We start from the raw sequence: 20,816 nt of genomic DNA, 5'->3' as shown, positions 1-20,816 counted from the left end.
CAAGAAAATGACCTGAAGATTTTTATTTTTATTTTAGGGAGATATGAAATTAAAAGAAAAAGAAAAAATAGTGGAAAATGTTAAGAAAACTCTATTTATAGGCCTTATAAAATTATATATTTAAAATTCTATTACAGAAATGTGTATGTGTGTATACTTTTTTCAGATTTTTTAATTGTTATTGTATTACTTTACTTTTTACTTTACACTTTATTGTGTGTGTGTGTGTGTGTGTGTTTGTGTGTTGGGGCGCTAATAATTTATATTGTAAGCGAACTGTGGGGTAAATTAAATGTAAAAAAAAAAAACAACAACAAAAAAACAGTTTGTGCCTTTATTTTGAGCTTTTTCATGTGATTGGTTAGTCAGTGAAGCCACCTGTGGTGACTGAAGAGGGTGGGAATGCGGGGAGAAAACAACACGCAATAGAGGAAGAAGTGACAGGCAGGTCAGGAGGACAGAAGAAAAAATGGAGCAGCAGAAATACTGACAAACACTGGATATCTGCGGACAATGCTGCACATCTGTAGCTTAATTTCAGTTACCTCAAAAAGTTTGTGCGCGTGTCCCTGTGGTCGGCTAAAGCTGACGTTGGTGATGACACCGGAAAGGACCGTGGATGCGTTATGGAGAGGACTGCATGTTTGTGTGCCTCCTCAGCAGGATTCACTATCGCTGCTGCCGGATGTCACCTTTTTCCCCCGGATTGACGCGGAAGTGTGAGTTGAGCTTTCCTTTTTTATTTTCGTGTGCGTGTGAGTGTGTCTGTTTTAACAGCTGGATTTAGTGTCTGGTGAAGTATGCATTTGAGTCTGCTATGGAGGAATATTGGTAAATAAGATTAGAAATTGTGATTTAGGAAATGTGACAGTCTCTTCAGCTAACCATAGACCTTATTTAAAGCTTCTAACCAAAAAATCTTTCAAAAAAACTATTGACTTTGAGGGGAGGGAACCAGAGGCATTAATGTAATATAATAAACATGCTAAGGGCGTGTTGCAAATGTGCAGCAACATTTTTTGCCAGCACTAGACATCAACCAAAGGCCAGGAAAGGCATTTATCTGACTGTCAAGCTACATACAGCATATACACTGAGAGCAGCATAATCATTTATTTAATTTAGGAGGCCATTGGTTGCAGAATATAGATTTAGTGTTTTATTTTAACCCAACAGACAAAACAAACAAACAAAACAAAAAACAGACCATGCTTCATTAATTGTTTTGATATTAAGTGCAGTGTGGTGTGACTGATAACATGAGTGGTTTTATACCATTGTCCATGAAAATGATTGCTTTTTCTATAGAAGAAGTTTAGAAGTTTATGTTACATAAAAACAGACCAGCAGGAAAGAAATAAGTGCAATTCAGAAAAAGAAAAAAAATCAACAAAAACAAAAACCATGCTCCAAAGAAGTTGTGGCAAAACTTTCACTACACAGACTCTTCTATAATCATCATGATATTTAACATAAGTGCAAGCTTTGTAAAATGATTCAAAAGACAAACAGAACCCAACACAACAAGACAAGACTTTGAGAAGTTGTTAGCGCAAAATTGTGCTATGGAAAAAAATGTTGCAGGAACAGTGTCACTAAGATGACAATGAATGTCAGCTCAGTTGCAACAGCTGATGCTGTGGAAGACGTAGTTGAAGTCGTATTCGGAGCTGCTGTGGTTGCACTTTCAGAGACTGGGGTGTGACACACAAAGCCGTCGTCTGGGTCGGTGCCAATAGAGGTGAATGTCACAAAGCTAACCTTTGCCCCCGCCACTTGATCCATGATCCAAGTCTGGAATTCAGACACTCGGGTAAAGACATCAGGGACATTACCCAGGGCGCAAGGTTCTCCAAAACTGGTAATGCCAGCATGGACCCACTTTGAGTCTTGTTTGCATTGTAAAGGTCCACCACCATCCCCCTAAAAAAGAAGAGACAAAACAAAAACAATTAATACTACTGGTATAATACACAGAATAAGAGTGGAGTAGCCTTACCTAGCCAAGATATTCTCACTGACAAACATTTTATTGGCAGAAATATAAGTTTTTATTATTGTGCTGAAATTATTATAGAGGGATCTAAGAAAAAACAAAGTACTTTAACCTGAACCAGTGGCTTTGGGAGGAGCCAAAAAAGGTTGGGATTACATTTCCCTGGCATTGTACCCTATGTGACTCCATGTGAAATTTGAAAAAAGAAATTGATTGACTGGTAACAATAATACCGCTTTCAACCAACCCCTGGAAGGAAGAAAAAAACAACCTTAAACAGTCAGCACAGCTATTGTAAACAATACAACAATGTATCATTATTCTGACCAGGCACACTCCTTTGTTCTCTTGTCCTGCACAAATCATTTCGTCAGTGATGTTTACAGATTGGCGGAAGTTGCAACTGCACTGGTTTTCTCCAATGACAGGAATCTGAACCTCCTGCAGTGAGTCAAAGACAGCCGTGGTCTCTGTGGGAGAGAAATTATGATATCAAAATACACACTGTTTTTTGCCTTTTGTGGAACAATTATAAAAATAGTGTATCTAACATTATACATCTATTAATTGTTTTTAATTGTCAATGGGTCAACAGATTGTAACTTAAAAACTGAGACCTTCCTTGATTTTCCATATTAGCCAAACAGCATTTGGACTGATTTTTATGTAAAGGACTCAAAACAGGTTTTTAATTATTATTAAAACAATATAACATTTATGCATGCTCTGGAGTGCCTTGCCTATCTTTAGCTATGCTAAAGCACTAACAGTGTAACACTAGCTATGTTATCTAAGAAAAGGGATCCTCTAATATAAACAGAGGAGAATAGAATATGTTTATTGTCATTGTACATGTACAATGAAATTTAGATATAGGTATTTTACATATAGATATTTCATCATGCTGATATGTATTGTGTTTTTCAATTTTCTGACGAGTATGGTTTTAACTGTTATTTGATGCTATAAAGGGGGTTTGACGTCATGATTGACAGCTGCATGTTTCGTTCAGTGTTCATGATCCATAGCAGTGCTCGTGATTGGTTAGACGGTGGGGATTTAAAAACTGCAGAGCTGGCTGCTATGCAGATTCTGGCACTAAAATGGGCTAAAATGAAGACAACAATGCCAGATGGCTTCAGCCTTATCTCGGATATTTTGGCTTCATTTTTGGACAGTGTGAGCTTTAGTGGAGCTGCACTGTCCACCTTTATATAGAGTCATTTGTCAGTATGCTGACCTACTCACAATAACAATGCCAACATGTTGATGTTTAGCAGGTACTGCTATCTTCAGTTAGCATGTTCGCATGCTTTGACTCACCATTACTTGCATGGTAGCCATGGTCACCAGTATGGTAATGTGTGTGTGAATGATGCCTGTACTGTAAAGCACTTTGAGTGGTAATTTAGACTAGAAAAGCATTACATAATTACAGTCACAGCATCCCATTACTCACCATCCCTTCCTCGTCTGCCCCAACCAGTGGCCCAGCAGGGGGTTGCGCTGTGAAACTGGCTGGAGTGACTCGCCAGGCAGATAGGTCTGATGTAATCAGTGAATGTGACAGGGCTGCTGAGCTTCATCAGGGCGATGTCATTGTTGAATGGCTCACTGTTGTGGTCAGGATGGATGATGATCTGGGACACGGTGCGGCTCACCTCATTAACATTAGGGCCGGACTGAGTCTCTCGTCCAAAGTAGAGAATCCATACACTGGGAAAGTTTCTGGATGAAAGAATAATTCAATAACAATCCCAGTTAAGACAGCTCTTATGAAAATCATGTAGACTTATATGTGTATGTGTGTGTGTGTGTGTGTGTGTGTGTGTGTGTTCTTTATGTGTTGCAGGCAATGACTACAAATGTATGTAAGCTGCTAGTGAAATGTCACTCAGTGAGTATACATAAAAATTAATAACACCGCTTATGTTTTAAATGAGCACAGAAAAAAAACAACAACAATAATTTGTCCACATAAACACTCATTGTGTTCTTAATCATAGGATTTCTCATCTGCCACAGTTTGATAAGGCAACAGATGCTACAGTTTTTCTTACAATACGATGCAGCTGGCTGCTGTGAGCACCCACTGGTCACTGATGAGGGTCCCTCCACAGACGTGATTCGCAGCAAAATGCAGGCTGACCTGCCAGCCTGCCATGACCCAGCTTTGGCGTTCTCGCCACCCACTATCCTGGTGTTCAGAGGTGCCAATCCACAGTCTGACAGAGCAAACCAGCTGTGAGTCAGTGCAGTGAAATGAGGCTGATGTTTTTCATTTTAAGCTGTGTTCACATTTTATCTCTTGAATATATGAAATATGACTGTGCTCACCCTCAGCCCTGGACCCTGTAGGAAAGAGAGATTTTTAAAAAATTAAATACATCTGTAAGCCACTATGTTGTTATACTCAAGCAGGTCTTTCTATTGATAGTAGTGTTGGTAGTAGATATGAGGAAGTACAGACACAGGGTGGCACTAGAGTCCCAGCTGCTTCCTCAACTTCTCCTGAGGTATGTCATATCTGATTTACTTGATCAGTCAAATGGCATAATCATGTTTCCTGCAAACTGTAACAGGATGTTTTTTTCTCACAGTGCAGTTTCATATTGCACAAGTCGTTTCAGTCATATATTGTCATATTTTGTCATTTAGGTGTGTTTATATAGAATTGTCATATTTTTCTTTGCATTCTGATCCACTATTTCTTCTTGATTTTCAAGTTTACAGTATAAACAATTTGACCCATAACAGAATCAAAGGTCTGGCCTCAGGCTTCTCTCACAGTAGCAATTTTGACATGCCATAATAGGAAAACTACATAAATAAAAATAGTGAAAGCCGCATTCCACTTAGAGGGAGACGTAGTATTTTGCATGTTGGCTCACTTGAATAGCTAACTGGGACACCTAAAAGAACTGAGCCATTGTTATTGTCATCAGTTTCACCAGTTCTCTTCCTGCTATACCAGATTAGAATATCTGCTGTGAGAGAGATTGTGCCAACCAACAGGAAGGTGTAACGCTCCAACAACACAATTGTGCCAGCACAGATGAATGTTTTCATCTGTCAAAGTGAAGCCAAAAATTCTAATCTCATGGCCATTGTGCCAACTGAATTTATGATCTTGTTCCTCTTGTGAACGATCCTTTCGCAACCAAGATTGATTTGTCTTCATCGTAGCAGAGACACTACCCTCGGGTTAGTGGAGTGGTTTTTTTTTTCATATTTTGGATCCAGTTTTCAAATTGAATAAAGAAGAAACAATTTATTGATTTTGAAAAAAAAAATGTTAAAATGAGGAAGATTAACTGTTAAATAAAAGGTTTTTGCATATTGATAAATGTAAATGAGTACAGATATCTCAGGGTGGTAGGCTTGTGACAGTAAGGGCCCCAAAATCTCAATTTAATACACTAAAAAACACCAAGAAAACACTTTTTTTTTGGCTATGAGTATGAACAATAATGATGTTTGTTGGTAGTTCTACAGAAAACTTCTTGTCTTTTTAGAATATTTAAATAGTGCCAGTGGCTTACCTGGTTTGGTGGCTTAGAAAACCACCTAAGTGCTTTTAGCCAGTAGTTACACAGGAAACCAGAATAAAGCAGACAGTGATCTTTCAGATGGTTATATACATTAATGATGTCACTAGAGCTGGGAAAAATATATTAATTACATATCGATATAGTGATTAGAGACTAGATAATGCCTTGATTTTGGATATTGTGTGTATTTTCCTGATTTTAAGGCTGCATCACAATAAAGTGATGGAATTTTCTGAACTCACCAGACTGCTCCAGCCGTTTGATAATTTACCTCTAGCTACTTAGTCAATATAACCACTATAACCTTCTTTTTTTTCAATCAAAAATGTTATTGCATTAATATTTCATGAAAGCACCAATAGTTGACCCTACAATATCTTCAATACAACAATATACAACTACAATGTTAAAATCAATCTTTATGTATTTAGTCAAAAATATTGTGACCTTTTTTTCGTATCGCCCAACCCTAGTAAGTTTCAAAAAAGAGGATTTATTGTTTATAAGAGAATAAACTCGTATCTTAAAAAAAAAAGCTCACCTTGCCCAGCGAGGACAGTACACATAAGGAATATCCACGCAGTCCAGGCTGCCATAATGTGCCGTCTCTAATTTTTTGCCTCCAGTAAGCGCTGAGAGTTCCTCTGGTTTGATTTTTGTCTCTGTGAATCCTCAGCCATTCGTGCACTTTTAAATAAGTACAGTGACCACTCCCTGTTCAAACCCATTGCCTTGATTCCTGATAAGTTAACTCCATTCTTGAAAGCCCACACATAATACCTCAAACATTTATCAATTAATTTCTCTTCACAAAAAATCTTTCTGTCGGGATTGAATTTATTATTGTATAACATATAAAAACATTGCAAATGTGGAATGAATATAGTATATGTGTGTCCAGTCTTGCATGATGAATACACTAATATACTAATGTGCTAAGCTACAGTGTGACATAAGTTAACATTTATTTTGACCTCTGCTCCCTACATTTTCCCCCAAAAGTTCCCTAATGATTGATTTGGTTTCTGGGGGTGTGCCTTCTCCAAGTCCACAAAGCACATGTGGACTGGTTTGGCAAGATCCCATGCACCCTCAAGGATCTTGCCAAGGGTCCAGATCTGGTCCACAGTTGCAGGACCGGGGCAGAAAAAAATGCATTTCTCCTCCTGAATCCGGATTCGACTATCCGGTGGACCCTCCTCTCTAGTACCCCCGAATAGACCTTACCAGGGAGGCTGAGGAGTGTGATCCCCCTGTAGTTGGAACACACCCTCCAGTCCCCCTTCTTAAAAAGAGGGACCACCACCCCGGTCTGCCAGTCCAGGGGCACTGCCCCCAATGTCCATGCAATATTGCAGAGTCGTGTCAACCACGACAGCCCCACAACATTCAGGGCCTTGAGGAACTCCGGGCGGACCTCATCCACCCCTGGGGCCCTGCCACCAAGGAGCTTTTTGACCACCTCGGCAACCTCAGCCCCGGAGATGGAGGAGCCAACCCCCGAGTCCCCCGGCCCTGCTTGCTCACCGGAAGGCGTGTTGGTGGATTGAGGAGGTCTTTGAAATATTCCTTCCACTGATCCACAATGTCCCAAGTTGAGGTCAGCAGCGCCCCGTCCCCACCATGCACAGTGTTGACAGAGCACTGCTTCCCCCTCCTGTGACGCTGGATGGTGGTCCAGAACCTCTTCGAAGCCGTCTGGAAGTCGTTCTCCATGGCCCCACCGAACTCCTCCCACGCCCGGGTTAGCTACACTAGCTACACAAAGCTACACTTTGTCTGGTCCCTCCCCTAGGACCTGTTTGCCATGGGTGACCCTACCAGGGGCATAAAGCCCCCGACAACTGAGCTCCTAGGATCACTGGGACACGCAAACCCCTCCACCACGATAAGGTGGTAGCTCAGGGAGGGGGTTCTAGAAACATATTAATAATTATTGATGTGTCAGTGTGCAAGCATCATTTGTAATGCTGCAGCTGGTAAAGGTGGGGCTAACTAGTACCTTGAGCTGCAGTAAAAAAAAAAAAACAAAAAAAACTCCGTTGTTGTCAAAACTTCACGCTGTTTTGGTATTGTTCCTTGTTCCTCTTTTCTGTACTGCTCTCTATGGCGTTGCTGTGTTGGCTGCAAAAATTCCTGGCAAAATGTTGGTCAAAAATATTCACTTCTGTATTTCACATACTTTGAGAAAAGTTTTAATCTAAAACATTCTCGTTCTATCACTATTGCATGAAATTAATGTAAAAAAAATCCCCCATGAAAAATGTCTGTGTACTTGTCAGGTTGTTCATTATATTAAGACCCACCCATCGTTTTTATGTTTGGCCCATGTGGGTGGTAATTGGGATAAAAAATGGACCCCATATGGAATTGTGTACTAGTATGAACAGGTTTTTTTATTTGTTTTTTTTGTTTTTTTTCTGGGGGCTTCAGATAAGACTCCCATTTGGGCCCATTCCCACTTGGTACCTAGGTAGCCAAAGCAGAACTCATGTGTGGCCTTCTCGGGTAAACCCACTCGTGGGCAATTGGCATGGGGTCATTTTCTCAAGAATATGCAGCAATGGTCAACAACAGCAATTTAAAGGAATTTTGAAAGGTAAAGTTGAGAATAACAATGTTTAGATATTACAGTATTTTTTTCTTGTTGATTTAACATTCTACAGCTGCCTTAGATGGTAAAAAATAGCAGCCAACAACAGGCGGTTAAAGGTACGATATGCATTTCTGCCTACCTGTGCTGCAACAAGTTTATGAGACACTTTGTGTTAAGCGCTTACTTTTTTATATTTATTTATTTATAAATCGTTCACTTATTCCAACACTGTTGCTATATAGGTTTGATTAATCAAAGTTTAATGCTAAACCATTCCCTTATGCTGATGTGATTCATCGTTTTGCTCTTTCCTGTCTCTTAGTCATCAAGATGCTATTGCAGAATTTCTTGTTGTTCAAGTTAGAAAAAAGAATTCCCCTGTTTGAGTTTCTGCAATAAACATGAGTGGCGAAAAGTGACGAATGAGAGAAGGATGCATGAAGTGGAATTTTCCAACAATTAAGTTGATCGAAACAAAAACAACAAAATTGTTTCATTCCTGCTTAAATGCAAGAAGCTTAAGATTTTTTCACTCCTCCATTTAGACGTCTTGATAGTTATAGATCAGACTTCAACAAGTAAAGTCCTGTTGTTTGACTCACCAGTTGGATGAATTTACATGGATACCAACTGAAATTCAGATCACTTTCAGTGCTGGAGTTTTTAATGCGTAATAATATCAGTAGTATACGGTTTGCAGAATTAGATTCCTGTCATGGCTGCGTGAGATTGTGACTGACTTGTGTGATCGAAACTGTTCCAGTAACTCCAGTCCAAAAGTCAAATTTTATTGGAAAAAGGAGATTTAATCATTTTCGAGATCCATATGTTTCTAATATTCTTTCAAAATTAATGTTTTCACAGCAGAAAAAAAGCAAAACAAACAACAATTGGCTCTCCACTATTTGCTGCATGCTAAAGGTGGCACATACCTGTATTAATGAGGCGGTGGAGCAACAATCTAGCAGCTCCATAAATTGCATTTATTCATTAAAAGAAAGTTAATTTTTTTAAAAAATACTTATTTCAGTCAGTCAGTCATTTTCTGTAACTGCTTGTCCTTGTGAGGGTTGCGGCGGGGCTGGAGCCAATCCCAGCTGTCATCGGGCGAAAGGCGGGGTACACCCTGGATAGGTTGCCAGACTATCGCAGGGCTGACACATATAGACAGACAACCATATGCTCACAGTCACACCTAAGGGCAATTTAGAGTCACCAATCAACCCATGTAGATGCGGGGAGAACATGCAAACTCCACACAGAAGGGCCCCCAACAGTGCTAACCATGACATCACTGTGCCACCCCAAAATACTTATTTATTCAGTTGAATCAATCTGTTCAAAGTATGTTTTTTTCAATTTCAGGTAAATTCAATTCAGTTGACATCATATAATGTGATACAGATGCGTTCAAACAGAACTTATGAGCTTGTGTGAATGATGTGAAGTTGTGTGTACAGTATACAGTTGGAGCTCTCCGAAAATTTACACATACGAATTTGTGAATACCTCGAGGAGGTCGATCATATTAACTCTTCTCATTAACATAGTAAACACAACTCCGTTTGAATGCAGCAAGACCTCCAAAGTTTCTTCCAAAGCCTTCAGTTTGTTTGTGACCTTTTTTTGTGAGCATTGTATTCAGCAGCATCTTTACATACAAAACCTTGCCCACCACCACCACAATCTGCTGTGTAATGCTAAATATGTTTAAACAGAGACCATATCATGCTCCAAAACTACAGTGAATTATTTAAGACAAACATAACCTAATGGAAGAAGAAATTTAGAAAATGTTAGCATAAACTGCTATGGAGCTGCCATTTGCTGCAGGAAAATTGTCACTGAGATGACCACAAATGTAAGCTCAGGTGCAACAGTTGTTGCTGCAGAAGTTATCTGTGCAAAAGTTGTCTGTGGAGCTGCCGTAGAAGTCATAATTGGAGCTGTTGTGTTTGGACTTTCAGGGACTCGGGTGGGACACACAAAGTCGTCGTCTGGGTCATTGCCACTGGAGCTGAATGTCACAAAGCCAACCTTCGCCCCCGCCACATGATCCATGATCCAAGTCTGGAATTCAGACACTCTGGCATAGACATCAGGGACATTACCCAAGGCGCAAGGTTCCCCAAAACTGGTTATGCCAGCCTGGACCCATTGTGTGCCTTGTTTGCATTGCAAAGGTCCACCAGAGTCCCCCTGAAAAAGGAGAGATGAAACACAAACAGTTCATCAATACTGCTGGTAACATGCACTGAATAAGAATGACATGGCCTTACCTAGCCTAGTTTATTCTGACAGACAATAACATTTTATAGCAAAAATATAAAAGATGACATTATGGGGATGAAATTGGTAAAGAGAGATGTACAATAAGTAGAGTAGTTTCTTGTGAGAGTGTCATGGAATTAAAACCAGCCAAAACTACGAAGTATAGCTCTTTTAAAAGTTACAGCAATACATTATTATTATTACCTGACACACTCCTTTGCCCTCTCGCCCTGCACAGATCATTTCATCAGTGATGTTTACGAATGGTTGGAAGGCGCAATTGCAAAGGTTTTCTCCAATGATAGGAATCTGAACCTCCTGCAGTGAGTCAAAGGCTACAGAAGGTTCTGTGGGAGAGAGAGAACCAAAATCAGAAGACACACTATTTGTTATCTTTCTTTCACACAGTTTTATTGAGATGTTTGTTTTGTGTGTGTGTGTGCGTGTGTGTGTGTGTGTGTGTGTGTGTGTGTGTGTGTGTGTGTGTGTGTGTGTGTGTGTGTGTGTGTGTTTCAAAGCCTGTGCCAGCAGTAGCTGTGGCCTCAGCATTGTGTTTTTGCATTGTACGTATTGTCTGTCCGTGCGTATGTCCATGCTATTGATTGCTCATGAAAGCAACATTTGAGGAGCGCCCTTAAGGAAATTTCTTCAAAATTAGCACAAAAATCACTTGGACTCGCGAATGAACTGAACAGATTTAAGATCAAAGGTCAAGGTCACTGCATCCATTGCCAAGAACGCAATATCTCAGGAAAGCCTTGAAGTAATTTCTTCAACTTTAGCACAGACATCCAATTGGACTCATAAATGAACCAAATAGATTGTAGTGGTCAAAGGTTATAGGTCAAGGTCACTGTGACCTCAAAAACAAAATTTGGCCATACACTATGAAACTATACTAACTATGAAAAATTTTCACAAAAATGTCTAGTAATGTTAAAATGATGAAGCAATGACATTTTATATCCAAAAAGTCAAAGGTGAATTTCACTGTGACGTCATAATGTTTTGCAAAAACACCTCTTGGGCCATTATTCAGCACCTTATCTCAGGAACAGAAGCGGAGACATTTGGTCAGATACTGAATTTGGTGGCTAATTTTGGGTAACCACTTTGACACTGTGCTCATTGCATTGATCTTCTTTGATGCAAGGGGGAAGCTGTGTGTGCAGCATCCATGTTTGACCATGCTTGACCGGTGCACGAGTGAGTGAGTCTTCTGACGTTGTAATAGCTTCTGTGCCACAGCCATGCCAGAAGCTAAATGCTAATGTCAGTATGCTAACATCATCAGATTGACAAAGCTCACATGATGATGTTTTGCAGGTACTGTCTTTACTATCTTGGGTTATCAGCGGCAGCTGTGGCTCGAAAGTGCATTGGTTTGAGCCATCAATTTGTGTCTATGTTATGTTTTGCATGGTAGCCATGGTCACCAGTATGGTAATGTGTGTGTGAATGATGCCTGTATTGTAAAGCACTTTGAGTGGTAATTTAGACTAGAAAAGCATTACATAATTACAGTCACAGCATCCCATTACTCACCATCCCTTCCTCGTCTGCCCCAACCAGTGGCCCAGCAGAGGGTGAAGGCGTGAAACTGGCTGGAGTTACTCGCCAGGCAGATGGGTCTGATGTAGTCGGTGAAATTGACAGGGCTGCTGAGCTTCATCAGGGCGATGTCATTGTTAAAGACCGTGTTAAAGAAGTCAGGGTGGATGATGATCTCGGACACATTGCGGTTCACCTCACGAATATTAGGGCCAGACTGAGTCTCTCTTCCAAAGTAGAGGGTCCATTCGCTAGTTGAGTTTCTGGTTAAATAAATAAAGGCTTTCTATAGAAAATGAATTAAACATGAAAAAAATATATGATTCCTCTATCCTGGTGGTTTGATTATACATGATTCTGTGTGACGCTGAGCGATTTCAATGTAACATTAAGTTCTTGTTATATTTGTGTCCATGTCTATGTTCTGTACCGAGAGTGTCTCTGGACAGATTTGCATCAAACTTGTATTCAAGTAAGGATAACTAAGGCTCATCTAGTTATTATTTTAGTTGTCTAAGCCAGTGTTTCTTAACCTGGCAGTCCAAACCCCAAAGGAGGTCACAAGTACATTTCTCATCATTGTCAAATGGGTGTGGAGAAAAAATAAAATGGCATATTTGAGATTGTGGATGGTCATCTCCTTGTGTTCCCCATTTGATTAAGCAGAGTAATAGAGTGGAGAGCAAAAGAGTGATTTTTTTACTGATTTTTCTTGCATCAGGGACCTCTAAAGTGCCTCCCAGGAGTTGGTACTCCAGGACAATGCACTGTCTATGTGTACCCCCAGGTATTTGGATGATGTTGTTTGCTTTATGAGTTGATTTTGTATTATGACAGGAGTAATATAGGTGTCTTGTGTGGCTCCAAAGATGACCTCTTCTGTTAGAGTGATTGAGTGTGTTGAGAAATAGAGTGTTATGGTCACACCACTGAACCATTTTATTTACACTGTCCAGGTAAAGATCTGGCTCTTCTCCCTCCTTCATCAGATAAGTTACATATGTGTGCGTTCTTTATGAGCATTTCCTGTATTGTTGATGCAATCCATGGTTACCAATTGTTCGTTAGATACCTCTGAAGAGTCACTTACCTCTTAATCATCAGGTTTCTCATCTGTGTTTTGTAAACACAACAGATGCAGGTACTATAAGTGTCTCTTACGTTATAATGCAGTGAGCTGCTGTGAGCACCCACTGGTCACTGATGAGGGTCCCCCCGCAGATATGAACCCCGTCAGGATTGAAGTGCACGCTGACCTGCCAGGGCCATGACCCAGCTGTAGCGTTCTCACCACCCACAATCCTGGTGTTCAGAGGTGCCACTCCGCAGTCTGACAGGGCAGCTACAACTGTGAGTCAGTGCAGAGAAATGAGGCTGATGTTTTTATTTCAAGCTGTGTTCACAGTTCATCCCGAGAATGTATGAAATATGACTGCGCTTACCCTGAGCCGTTGACCCTGTAGGAACGAGACATTTGCAAAAACTAATTACATCTGTATGCTTCAGTGTTGTGATACTCAACTAGTCTTTCTATTGATAGAGGTGTTAGTAGTCCAGACACAGTGTGGCACTAGAGTTCCAGCTTATTCTTCTGCTCCTTCTGAGATGTGTCACATTTGGCATTTATCTTTGTGAAGTTAATCTCATAATGGCCTCTGTCATAAATGGCAGAGTTTTTTTTTTGCTATTTTTTTAATTAGGAAAAATGAGGAAAGTGCACTATTCCAATTTTTTTTTGAATGATTATTTTTTGCATTCGGCGCTGTTGTTTTTTTTTTTTTTAAAGAAAAACTCTTGATAGACGAGTCAGCTGAAGAGGCATTTTTGTTTTATGGGTTGTCTGTCCATCCCATTCTCGTGAAAGCCTCTCAAGAACAATGTGGCACAAAAGTCAACTTGGATTCAACAATTAACTGATTAGATTTTGGTAGTCATACGTCAACGGTTATCGTGACTTTGCCAGACCAAGAATTTATCAGCTTATTATCACAAAATTCCCAATTCTATTTTGAAGTAAAACATTTTGCAGATTAATGAGTGTCGATTAGTACAGATGCCCCAAGGTGGGTGGCAAGTAAGTAAATGAAAAGTCCCAAAAAGGTTCATTTTGTTTTTAAAATGTCCTTAAAGGAGTGACTTGTGTTAAAAATGCTGCATTCTTTACTGCTGTGATGACTTTTTTTGATGTAAATCTTCAATTAAATCAGTCTTCATGTTCTAATATTACACATTTAAAGTGTTTTAAGTCATGTAAAATCATCAATTAATGGCTTTCTAACATGCAACAGACTTTCAATAAATTGAAAACAGAACATTTTAGCGTAATATAAACCAGCACATCCTTAAAACTGGCCATGAAGTTGGATCAGGAGTTCTCTACAGTGTTAACAAAAACTAAACATAAGCTTTGAAAGAGAGGATTTCTTGGTTTTTAAAAACAGAATAAGCTGGTAGCTCTGTGTAAAAGCTCACCTTGCCCAGAGAAGACGGAGCACATCAGGAGAATCCACACAGTCCAGGCTGCCATCACGTACTGTTACTAACTTCTTGTTTTCAGTAGGAGAGTCAGAGTCCTTCTGATTTAACCTTTTGTCTGAGTCAATATCAACAACCAGCTGCAACAGCAGAGCTGACATTATCTTCATACGGCATGCCTGTGTGTGTCACTGTGCAGAAATGTGTTTGTGGCGATATCTATTGTCATATCAGTTAACACGAAATACCTTTAGCTTTAGCCAGTTGTTTATAGGGTGTGTCTGACAGTTGGTGGACAGATTTTGTAATTGTATTGGAACTGAACTAAGAAGCAGTCACAAAACTTTGCAGGTATGTAGTTGTGAATAAAATGAAGCCAAACTTCAAAGATGGGTGTGGTTTCGAGCAACGGGGCTTGAAGTGTGTGAGTAAGGAGTTGGGAAGGGGCAGTGGCCCCTCACCTCCACAGTACGGCCCTGGCCCACATTTGTTTTAAGATGTGTATCTCTCTGTGTGAGTGAGTGATCCCATCGTATGTTGATCTCGTTTAGCTTTTGAATAGACTAGATATGTCAGGCATACATTAATTAACTCTATCCACAAAGCCCAAAATAATAAATATGTTATCAGCATAAAATTTATTTTCTTACTGGATACCAACGAAAAGATTAAATTTATTGTTGAAGATTTCAAAAGTGGAATGAGAGTGACAAACTCCTTACACATTTATCTTTGCTTTACCAAGACTTTAAAAGAAAAACAACAATAACCAGAACTCCTATGGAGCTGCTATTTGCTGCAGCAACACTGTCACTAAGATGACAATGAATGTAAGCTCAGTTGCAACAGTTGATGCTGCGGAAGTTGTTTTTGGAGCTGTTGTAGTTGTCATACTTGGAGCTGCTGTAGTTGTCATACTTGGAGCTGCTGTAGTTGTCATACTTGGAGCTGCTGTAGTTGTCATACTTGGAGTTGCTGTAGTTGTCAAACTTGGAGCTGCTGTTGTATTTCCAGAAACTGACCTGCGACACATAAAGCTGTTATCCGGGTCGTTGCCGTTTGAGGTGAATGGCACAAACTGAACTTTCGCCCCCTCCACTTGTTCCATGATCCAAGTCTGGAATTTTGACACACGGGCATAGACTTCAGGGAAATCAGGTACGGCACAAGTTATTCCAAAACTGGTTATGCCAGCCTGGATCCACTTTGTGCCTTGTTTGCATTGTAAAGGTCCACCAGAGTCACCCTGACAAAGGAGAGACGAAACACAAACGGTTCAGTAATACTGCTGGTAACATGCACACAATAAGACTGAAGTACCCTTACCTTACCTAGCCTAGTTTATTCTTACAGACAATAACATTTTTAAGTAGAAATATAAAAGATTACATAATGGGAATGAAATTAGTAAAGAGGGATGGGCAAGCAGTGTGAGTATATACAAGTTATTTTGGGAGTGTCAAAGAAGAGATAAAAAAAACAAACAAAAGTAATCAGTGCAGTTCCCTTAAATGTCATAACAATTAATTATTATTCTAACCTGACAGACTCCATTGTTGTGTTGCCCTGCACAGATCATTTCATCAGTGATCTTTAGTGGGCGATAAGAGCAACTGCACAGTTTTTTTCCAATGATAGGAATCTGAACCTCCTGCAGTGAGTCAAAGGCTTCTAAGGGTTCTGTGGGAGAGAGAGAACCAAAATCAGAAGACACTCTGATTGTTTTCTTTCTTTTGCACAGTTTTTTGTTTTGGTGTCAGTGATGATGTTTTATCTACACCTCCGAACAGAAGGCATTATGTTCTGAGGCAAGCCGAACAAGAGTCAGCTTCTCCTCTGACGAAGTAATATCTCCTGAGCCATGAACATTAATTTATGACAATGCATTTTATCACTGTCAAGAAAGGAAAACTAGACTCCACAGCCGTGCTCATGACTCAGTAAGGTTTACTAGGCACAGCCATGCCAGAAGCTAAATTCTAATGTCAATATGCTAACATGTTCATATTGACAAAGTTCACATGTTGATGTTTTGCAGGTACTGTGTTTACTATCTTGGGTTATTAGCAGGGGCTGTGGCTCGAAAGTGCATTGGTTTAAGCCATCACTTTGTGTCTATGTTATGTTTTGCACGGTAGCCGTGGTCACCATCCCATTACTCACCATACCTTCCTCGTCTGCCCCAACCAGTGGCCCAGCAGAGGGTGAGGGCGTGAAACTGGCTGGAGTTACTCGCCAGGCAAATAGGTCTGATGTAGTCTGTGAAATTGACAGGGCTACTGAGCTTCATCAAGGCGATGTCATTGTTGAATGGCTCACTGTTGTGGTCAGGATGGATGATGGTCTGGGACACGGTGCGGCTCACCTCATTAACATTAGGGCCGGACTGAGTCTCTCGTCCAAAGTAGAGACTCCATACACTGGGAAAGTTTCTGGATGAAAGAATAATTCAATAACACTCCTAGTTAAGACAGCTCTTATGAAAATCATGTAGACTCATCTACATGTATCAATTCTTTACAGATTCACATAACATTATCAATTAAAAAAAAAAGAAAAACACACATAGACATGCACATGCACTATTTTTTCATGTCCCCTTTCATAATTAATTAGTCCATAGCCATGGATGAGTCATTTAAAAGTTACAAGTGTTTGTGAGGATGTTTGCATGAACTCATGGATTTATGCACCTATGTGGTCTTGGGTATTGGGAATTTACGCTTGTTACCTTACATAGTATTATGTAGCCATACTCATTACATTGCAAGACAGCACAGATGCTCTCTTGGTTAAATTTGGCACTGAAATTAATCCTTATTCAAAATATTTAGACACCAAACAGCACTAAACCACTTGCCAACATAAAGTGCTTCTACCGTTATTTTGTGTAAGATTTACCTGTCCTCAGTTTACGGTGGTTGACAAGGGCAACCGTGTTGCAAATAGAAAAAACACAAGCAAATTAAATGTAATCATTTATATATGACAGACTGACAAACTCAATTGTTGAATGAATGTGAGAATGGAGCTTTTATTTACATGCTCTTACCATAATGCCTATCATATACATAAACCACTAAACAAGGCAGCAGGAAGTCAGATCATATTTTTTGGAGTGGAGGGTGGCTTGAATGCAGAAAACACTTACATTTTAGCTCATTTTCAGACACCACTGACTGGTAACCAATTCCAATAACCATAGACCGCATTAAATGGCCAGTAATGTACGTCATCTGTGTGCATCACTATTAAGGGGCCTTTGGAAACATTAACTTTGTGGTGTGGTATTTGCAGGGCGTTCTTCAAATGCTTCGCACGTGTCTTCAGATTGATGGAGATGTTTTCTTAATTTGCTTGTGCTTTTTCTGTTTGCAGCACAATTACCCCTATCGACCACCGTACATTTGCATGTTCTTTATGTGCTTTTCAGTCAAATTAAAACTTTATATAGGGAAAAGAGGGTAAAGTTAGACTCTTGTCATGCTTATGCAAACCATAATTACCAATTACTTCTGAAGAGTCATTTCTTCTGAATCATAGGGTTTGTCATCTGGTACAGACTTTTCTAAACGCAACAGATGCACAATGCTATGAGTGTTTCTTACGTTTTAATGCAGTGGGCTGCTGTGAGCACCCATTGGTCACTGATGAGGGTCCCCCCGCAGATTTGAGCCCCTTTGGGATTTAAGTGCACGCTGACCTGCCAGGGCCATGACCCAGCTGTGGCGTTCTCACCAGCCACAGTCCTGGTGTTCAGAGGTGCCACTCCGCAGTCTGACAGACAATGTTTTTCATTTCAAGCTGTTTTCATAGTTCATCCTGAGAAAATATGAAATGTGCCTGTACTTACCCTCAGCCATTGACCCTGTAGGAAGGCGAGATTAATAAAAATGAATCACATCTGTAGCCTCTATGTTGTTATGCTCAACAAGTCTTTCTATTGATAGAGGTGTTAGTAGTACAGACACAGGGTGGCAATGAAGTTCCAGCTTATTCTTCAGCCCTTTCTAAAGTGTGTCATATTGATTTACTCAGTGTAGGGCTTTATTGGATCTCTGCCATTCAAGTAAAATATAGATGTGCTTTGATATGGAAGGTATGTATGTTATTACACATCACTGTGCAAATTTCCTATATTTTCAGACCAAATTTGACAGATAAAGACACATCTTTCATGAGAAAACTCAGAACAGTTCCCTGCAAACTGTTACTGAGAATTTCTAATTGTCACAGTACAGTTTTACATCGCGTGTTAATTTCAGCCACGTTCATCTGCCATTTTATGTGTGTAATGTTGTCAGTTGTAGCTTTTTTTTTTTTTCCAGTTATGTCGCTATGGCTCCTTAAAACTCAAGTCCACTGGACAAACAAGTAGGTTTTCCTTTGATACGTGACGAATGTTTTGACAGTCAACACTGTGGACACTACCAAAGCATTATGTCATCCTACACTCCTCCCACAGTACAACTACAGTATTTTGTGCTGACACAGATGAATATTATGCGTCTTTATCACAAGTCTCCGTACATGTTTCGTAGACAGTGGCACATTTTGAAGTTAATCTCATGATGGCCTCTGCCACAGATGGCAGAGCTCAGTGGGACTTTTGGTGATGTAATGACAAAACCAGAGCTCACTATTGTATCCTAATGGCCACAGTGCCAACTAAATAATGTTGTTGTCCCAATTTCTCATGCTCTTCTTGCCAATGTCTTGTGTTGACTGTAGGTAAGACGCAATCCCAGGGTAACTAGTGGGGTTTTATTTTTTTTAAATCTTTAAAAAAAAACATTGTGTTTATTTCCTTACTATCAACACAATATCTTAAAGACCTTTAGGGAGTTTCCTCAAACCTAGCAGACTAGACTTAAGAATGGGCTGATTAAAATTTGGTTGTCAAAGGTTAAGGTCAATGTGACTTCACAAAACGTGTTTTTGGCCTAGAACTCATCAGCTAATTATAAAAATTTTTAATTTGAAGTAAATCATTTTGCAAATTAATGAACATGAATCAGTACAGATATCTGGAGGTGGTTAATAATTCAGTCAATAACATTTCCCCAAAATGTCTTTTCAAATAATAAATAAATAAATAATGAAACATTGCATATGTAATAGTTTCTATCAACAGTTTTTATGTTTGTAGTTATATAGAAACTTCTTCTCTTGTTAGAATAGTTAAAGATGAACAATAGCTAACCTGGTTTGATGTCTTCCCTGAATACCAAAGAAAACCATCTATGTGCTTTCAGCCAATAGTTAAACATAACTGGATAAAACCAGAATAAGTAGACAATGATCTTCCAGTTGGTTATACATAGTAATGCATAGATACGTGTTGATTATTTTGTTTTCATGTTGTTTTTGACCTCAGTTTTAGCTGAGTCATGATGAAGTTATCACTTTTCACAAGGACTGACTTGTGTTAAAAATGCCATGTTCTTTAATGCTGTAATGACTCTTTTTCATGTAAATCATCTTATAATCTCCCTGTTCTTATATTACATATTAAAAGTGTTTTAGTTCATATAAAATCATAAATTAATAGCTAAAATAAAGCATTCAGTACTCAGGAAGTCTTGTCTTTACAAGTTTATATTTGCATCATATGAAGAGGGGATTTAATTTAACTTTTAACATCAAATAAACCAGCCCATTCTTAAAACTGACATTGAAGTTGGATCAAAAGTACAATGTTAACAAAACCTAAACATAAACTGTTAAAGGGAGGATTTCTTGGTTTTGAAGTAGAGAATAAACTGGTAGCTCCGTGTAAAAGCTCACCTTGCTCAGAGAGGAAGGAGCACATCAGGAGAATCCACGCAGTCCAGGCTGCCATCGTGTACCGTCACTAACTTCTTGTCGTCAGTAAGCGCAGAGAGTCCTTTTGACTTAGCCTCTGTCTTTGTCACGTTTGATTACCAGCAGTGAAAGCAAGGCTAGCATTGTTTTATCTCACGAGTCTATTAGTGTCACTGTATCGAGATGTGTTGCCTGCAACATCTATTGTAGCAGGAACAAACACAGATGACCTTTTGAGTATTTTGCCCGGTGTTTATACAGTATGTCTGACAGCCTGTCTGTGCACAGATTTTGCCAGCATAATAATATTGCAACTGCAAGATAGAGTTACAAAACTTTACAGGTGGGTAGTTGTAATCGAAACGAAGTTTAAAGATGGGAGTGGCAAGAAGTAGTGGCCCCCTTGCTCTGACCTTGCTAAACCAGTTTTGTTTATATATGACACTTTTTGCTGGCATGTGATTTTTTTGTAGTATTTTTTTTTTTCCTGGGGTAGCTTTGCTGCTGTTCAACTCCTTCCACTGTGAAGTAATTGGTAGCTCACAAAGCTATGCTTTTAAATTTCCCCAAC

At 39.5% G+C, this 20,816-nt stretch overlaps 2 protein-coding genes across 5 annotated transcripts in view; one reads left to right on the top strand and one right to left on the bottom strand.

Moving 5' to 3' along the window:
* The first annotated feature begins 252 nt into the window (after window positions 1–252).
* The window catches only part of si:ch211-180a12.2, a 37,816-nt gene continuing 17,252 nt past the window's right edge, over window positions 253–20,816 (top strand). The window contains exons 1-2 of one of the 2 annotated variants that reach the window (XM_042507955.1): window positions 253–719; window positions 10,111–10,280. In XM_042507955.1, coding sequence (XP_042363889.1) covers window positions 514–719; window positions 10,111–10,280 — 376 coding nt within the window. In that variant the 5' untranslated portion in view covers window positions 253–513. The remainder of the gene's footprint in view (window positions 720–10,110; window positions 10,281–20,816) is intronic. The other variant, XM_042507956.1, reaches the window with a different exon arrangement.
* On the bottom strand, window positions 730–20,488 carry zgc:123217 (uncharacterized protein LOC641414 homolog). Of its 3 annotated transcripts, XM_042507959.1 has the most exons (6): window positions 20,228–20,488; window positions 18,294–18,308; window positions 18,049–18,217; window positions 16,604–16,872; window positions 15,981–16,120; window positions 15,095–15,686 (listed from the first exon to the last, which is right to left on the bottom strand). In XM_042507959.1, the coding sequence occupies exons 1-6, from the start codon at window positions 20,280–20,282 to the stop codon at window positions 15,219–15,221; spliced, it is 1,116 nt and encodes a 371-aa protein (XP_042363893.1). In that variant the 5' UTR covers window positions 20,283–20,488; the 3' UTR covers window positions 15,095–15,218. The 3 variants fall into 3 exon arrangements, with proteins under 3 accessions (XP_042363894.1, XP_042363895.1, XP_042363893.1); XM_042507960.1 differs by lacking the exons at window positions 15,095–15,686; window positions 15,981–16,120; window positions 16,604–16,872; ... (1 more) ...; window positions 18,294–18,308; window positions 20,228–20,488 and adding exons at window positions 730–1,923; window positions 2,324–2,466; window positions 3,456–3,724; window positions 4,057–4,214; XM_042507961.1 differs by lacking the exons at window positions 15,095–15,686; window positions 15,981–16,120; window positions 16,604–16,872 and adding an exon at window positions 3,410–3,724.

Source organism: Plectropomus leopardus, chromosome 19, assembly GCF_008729295.1.
Source record: "Plectropomus leopardus isolate mb chromosome 19, YSFRI_Pleo_2.0, whole genome shotgun sequence".
In the NCBI taxonomy this organism is placed as follows: Eukaryota; Metazoa; Chordata; class Actinopteri; order Perciformes; family Serranidae; genus Plectropomus; species Plectropomus leopardus.
Note: the sequence above shows the minus strand (reverse complement) of the source record. Positions and strands in the feature narration are given on the sequence as shown.

Bases quoted from the DNA above. Each gene is read 5' to 3' on its own strand.
- zgc:123217 (XM_042507959.1), bottom strand. From the start codon at position 20,282: ATGGCAGCCTGGACTGCGTGGATTCTCCTGATGTGCTCCTTCCTCTCT. The intron at 16,873-18,048 runs GTAAGAAACACT...TCTTTCATCCAG, and splicing joins GCAGCCCACTGCATTAAAAC to AAACTTTCCCAGTGTATGGA. The intron at 15,687-15,980 runs GTTAGAATAATA...CTCCTTTGTCAG, and splicing joins ACAACAATGGAGTCTGTCAG to GGTGACTCTGGTGGACCTTT.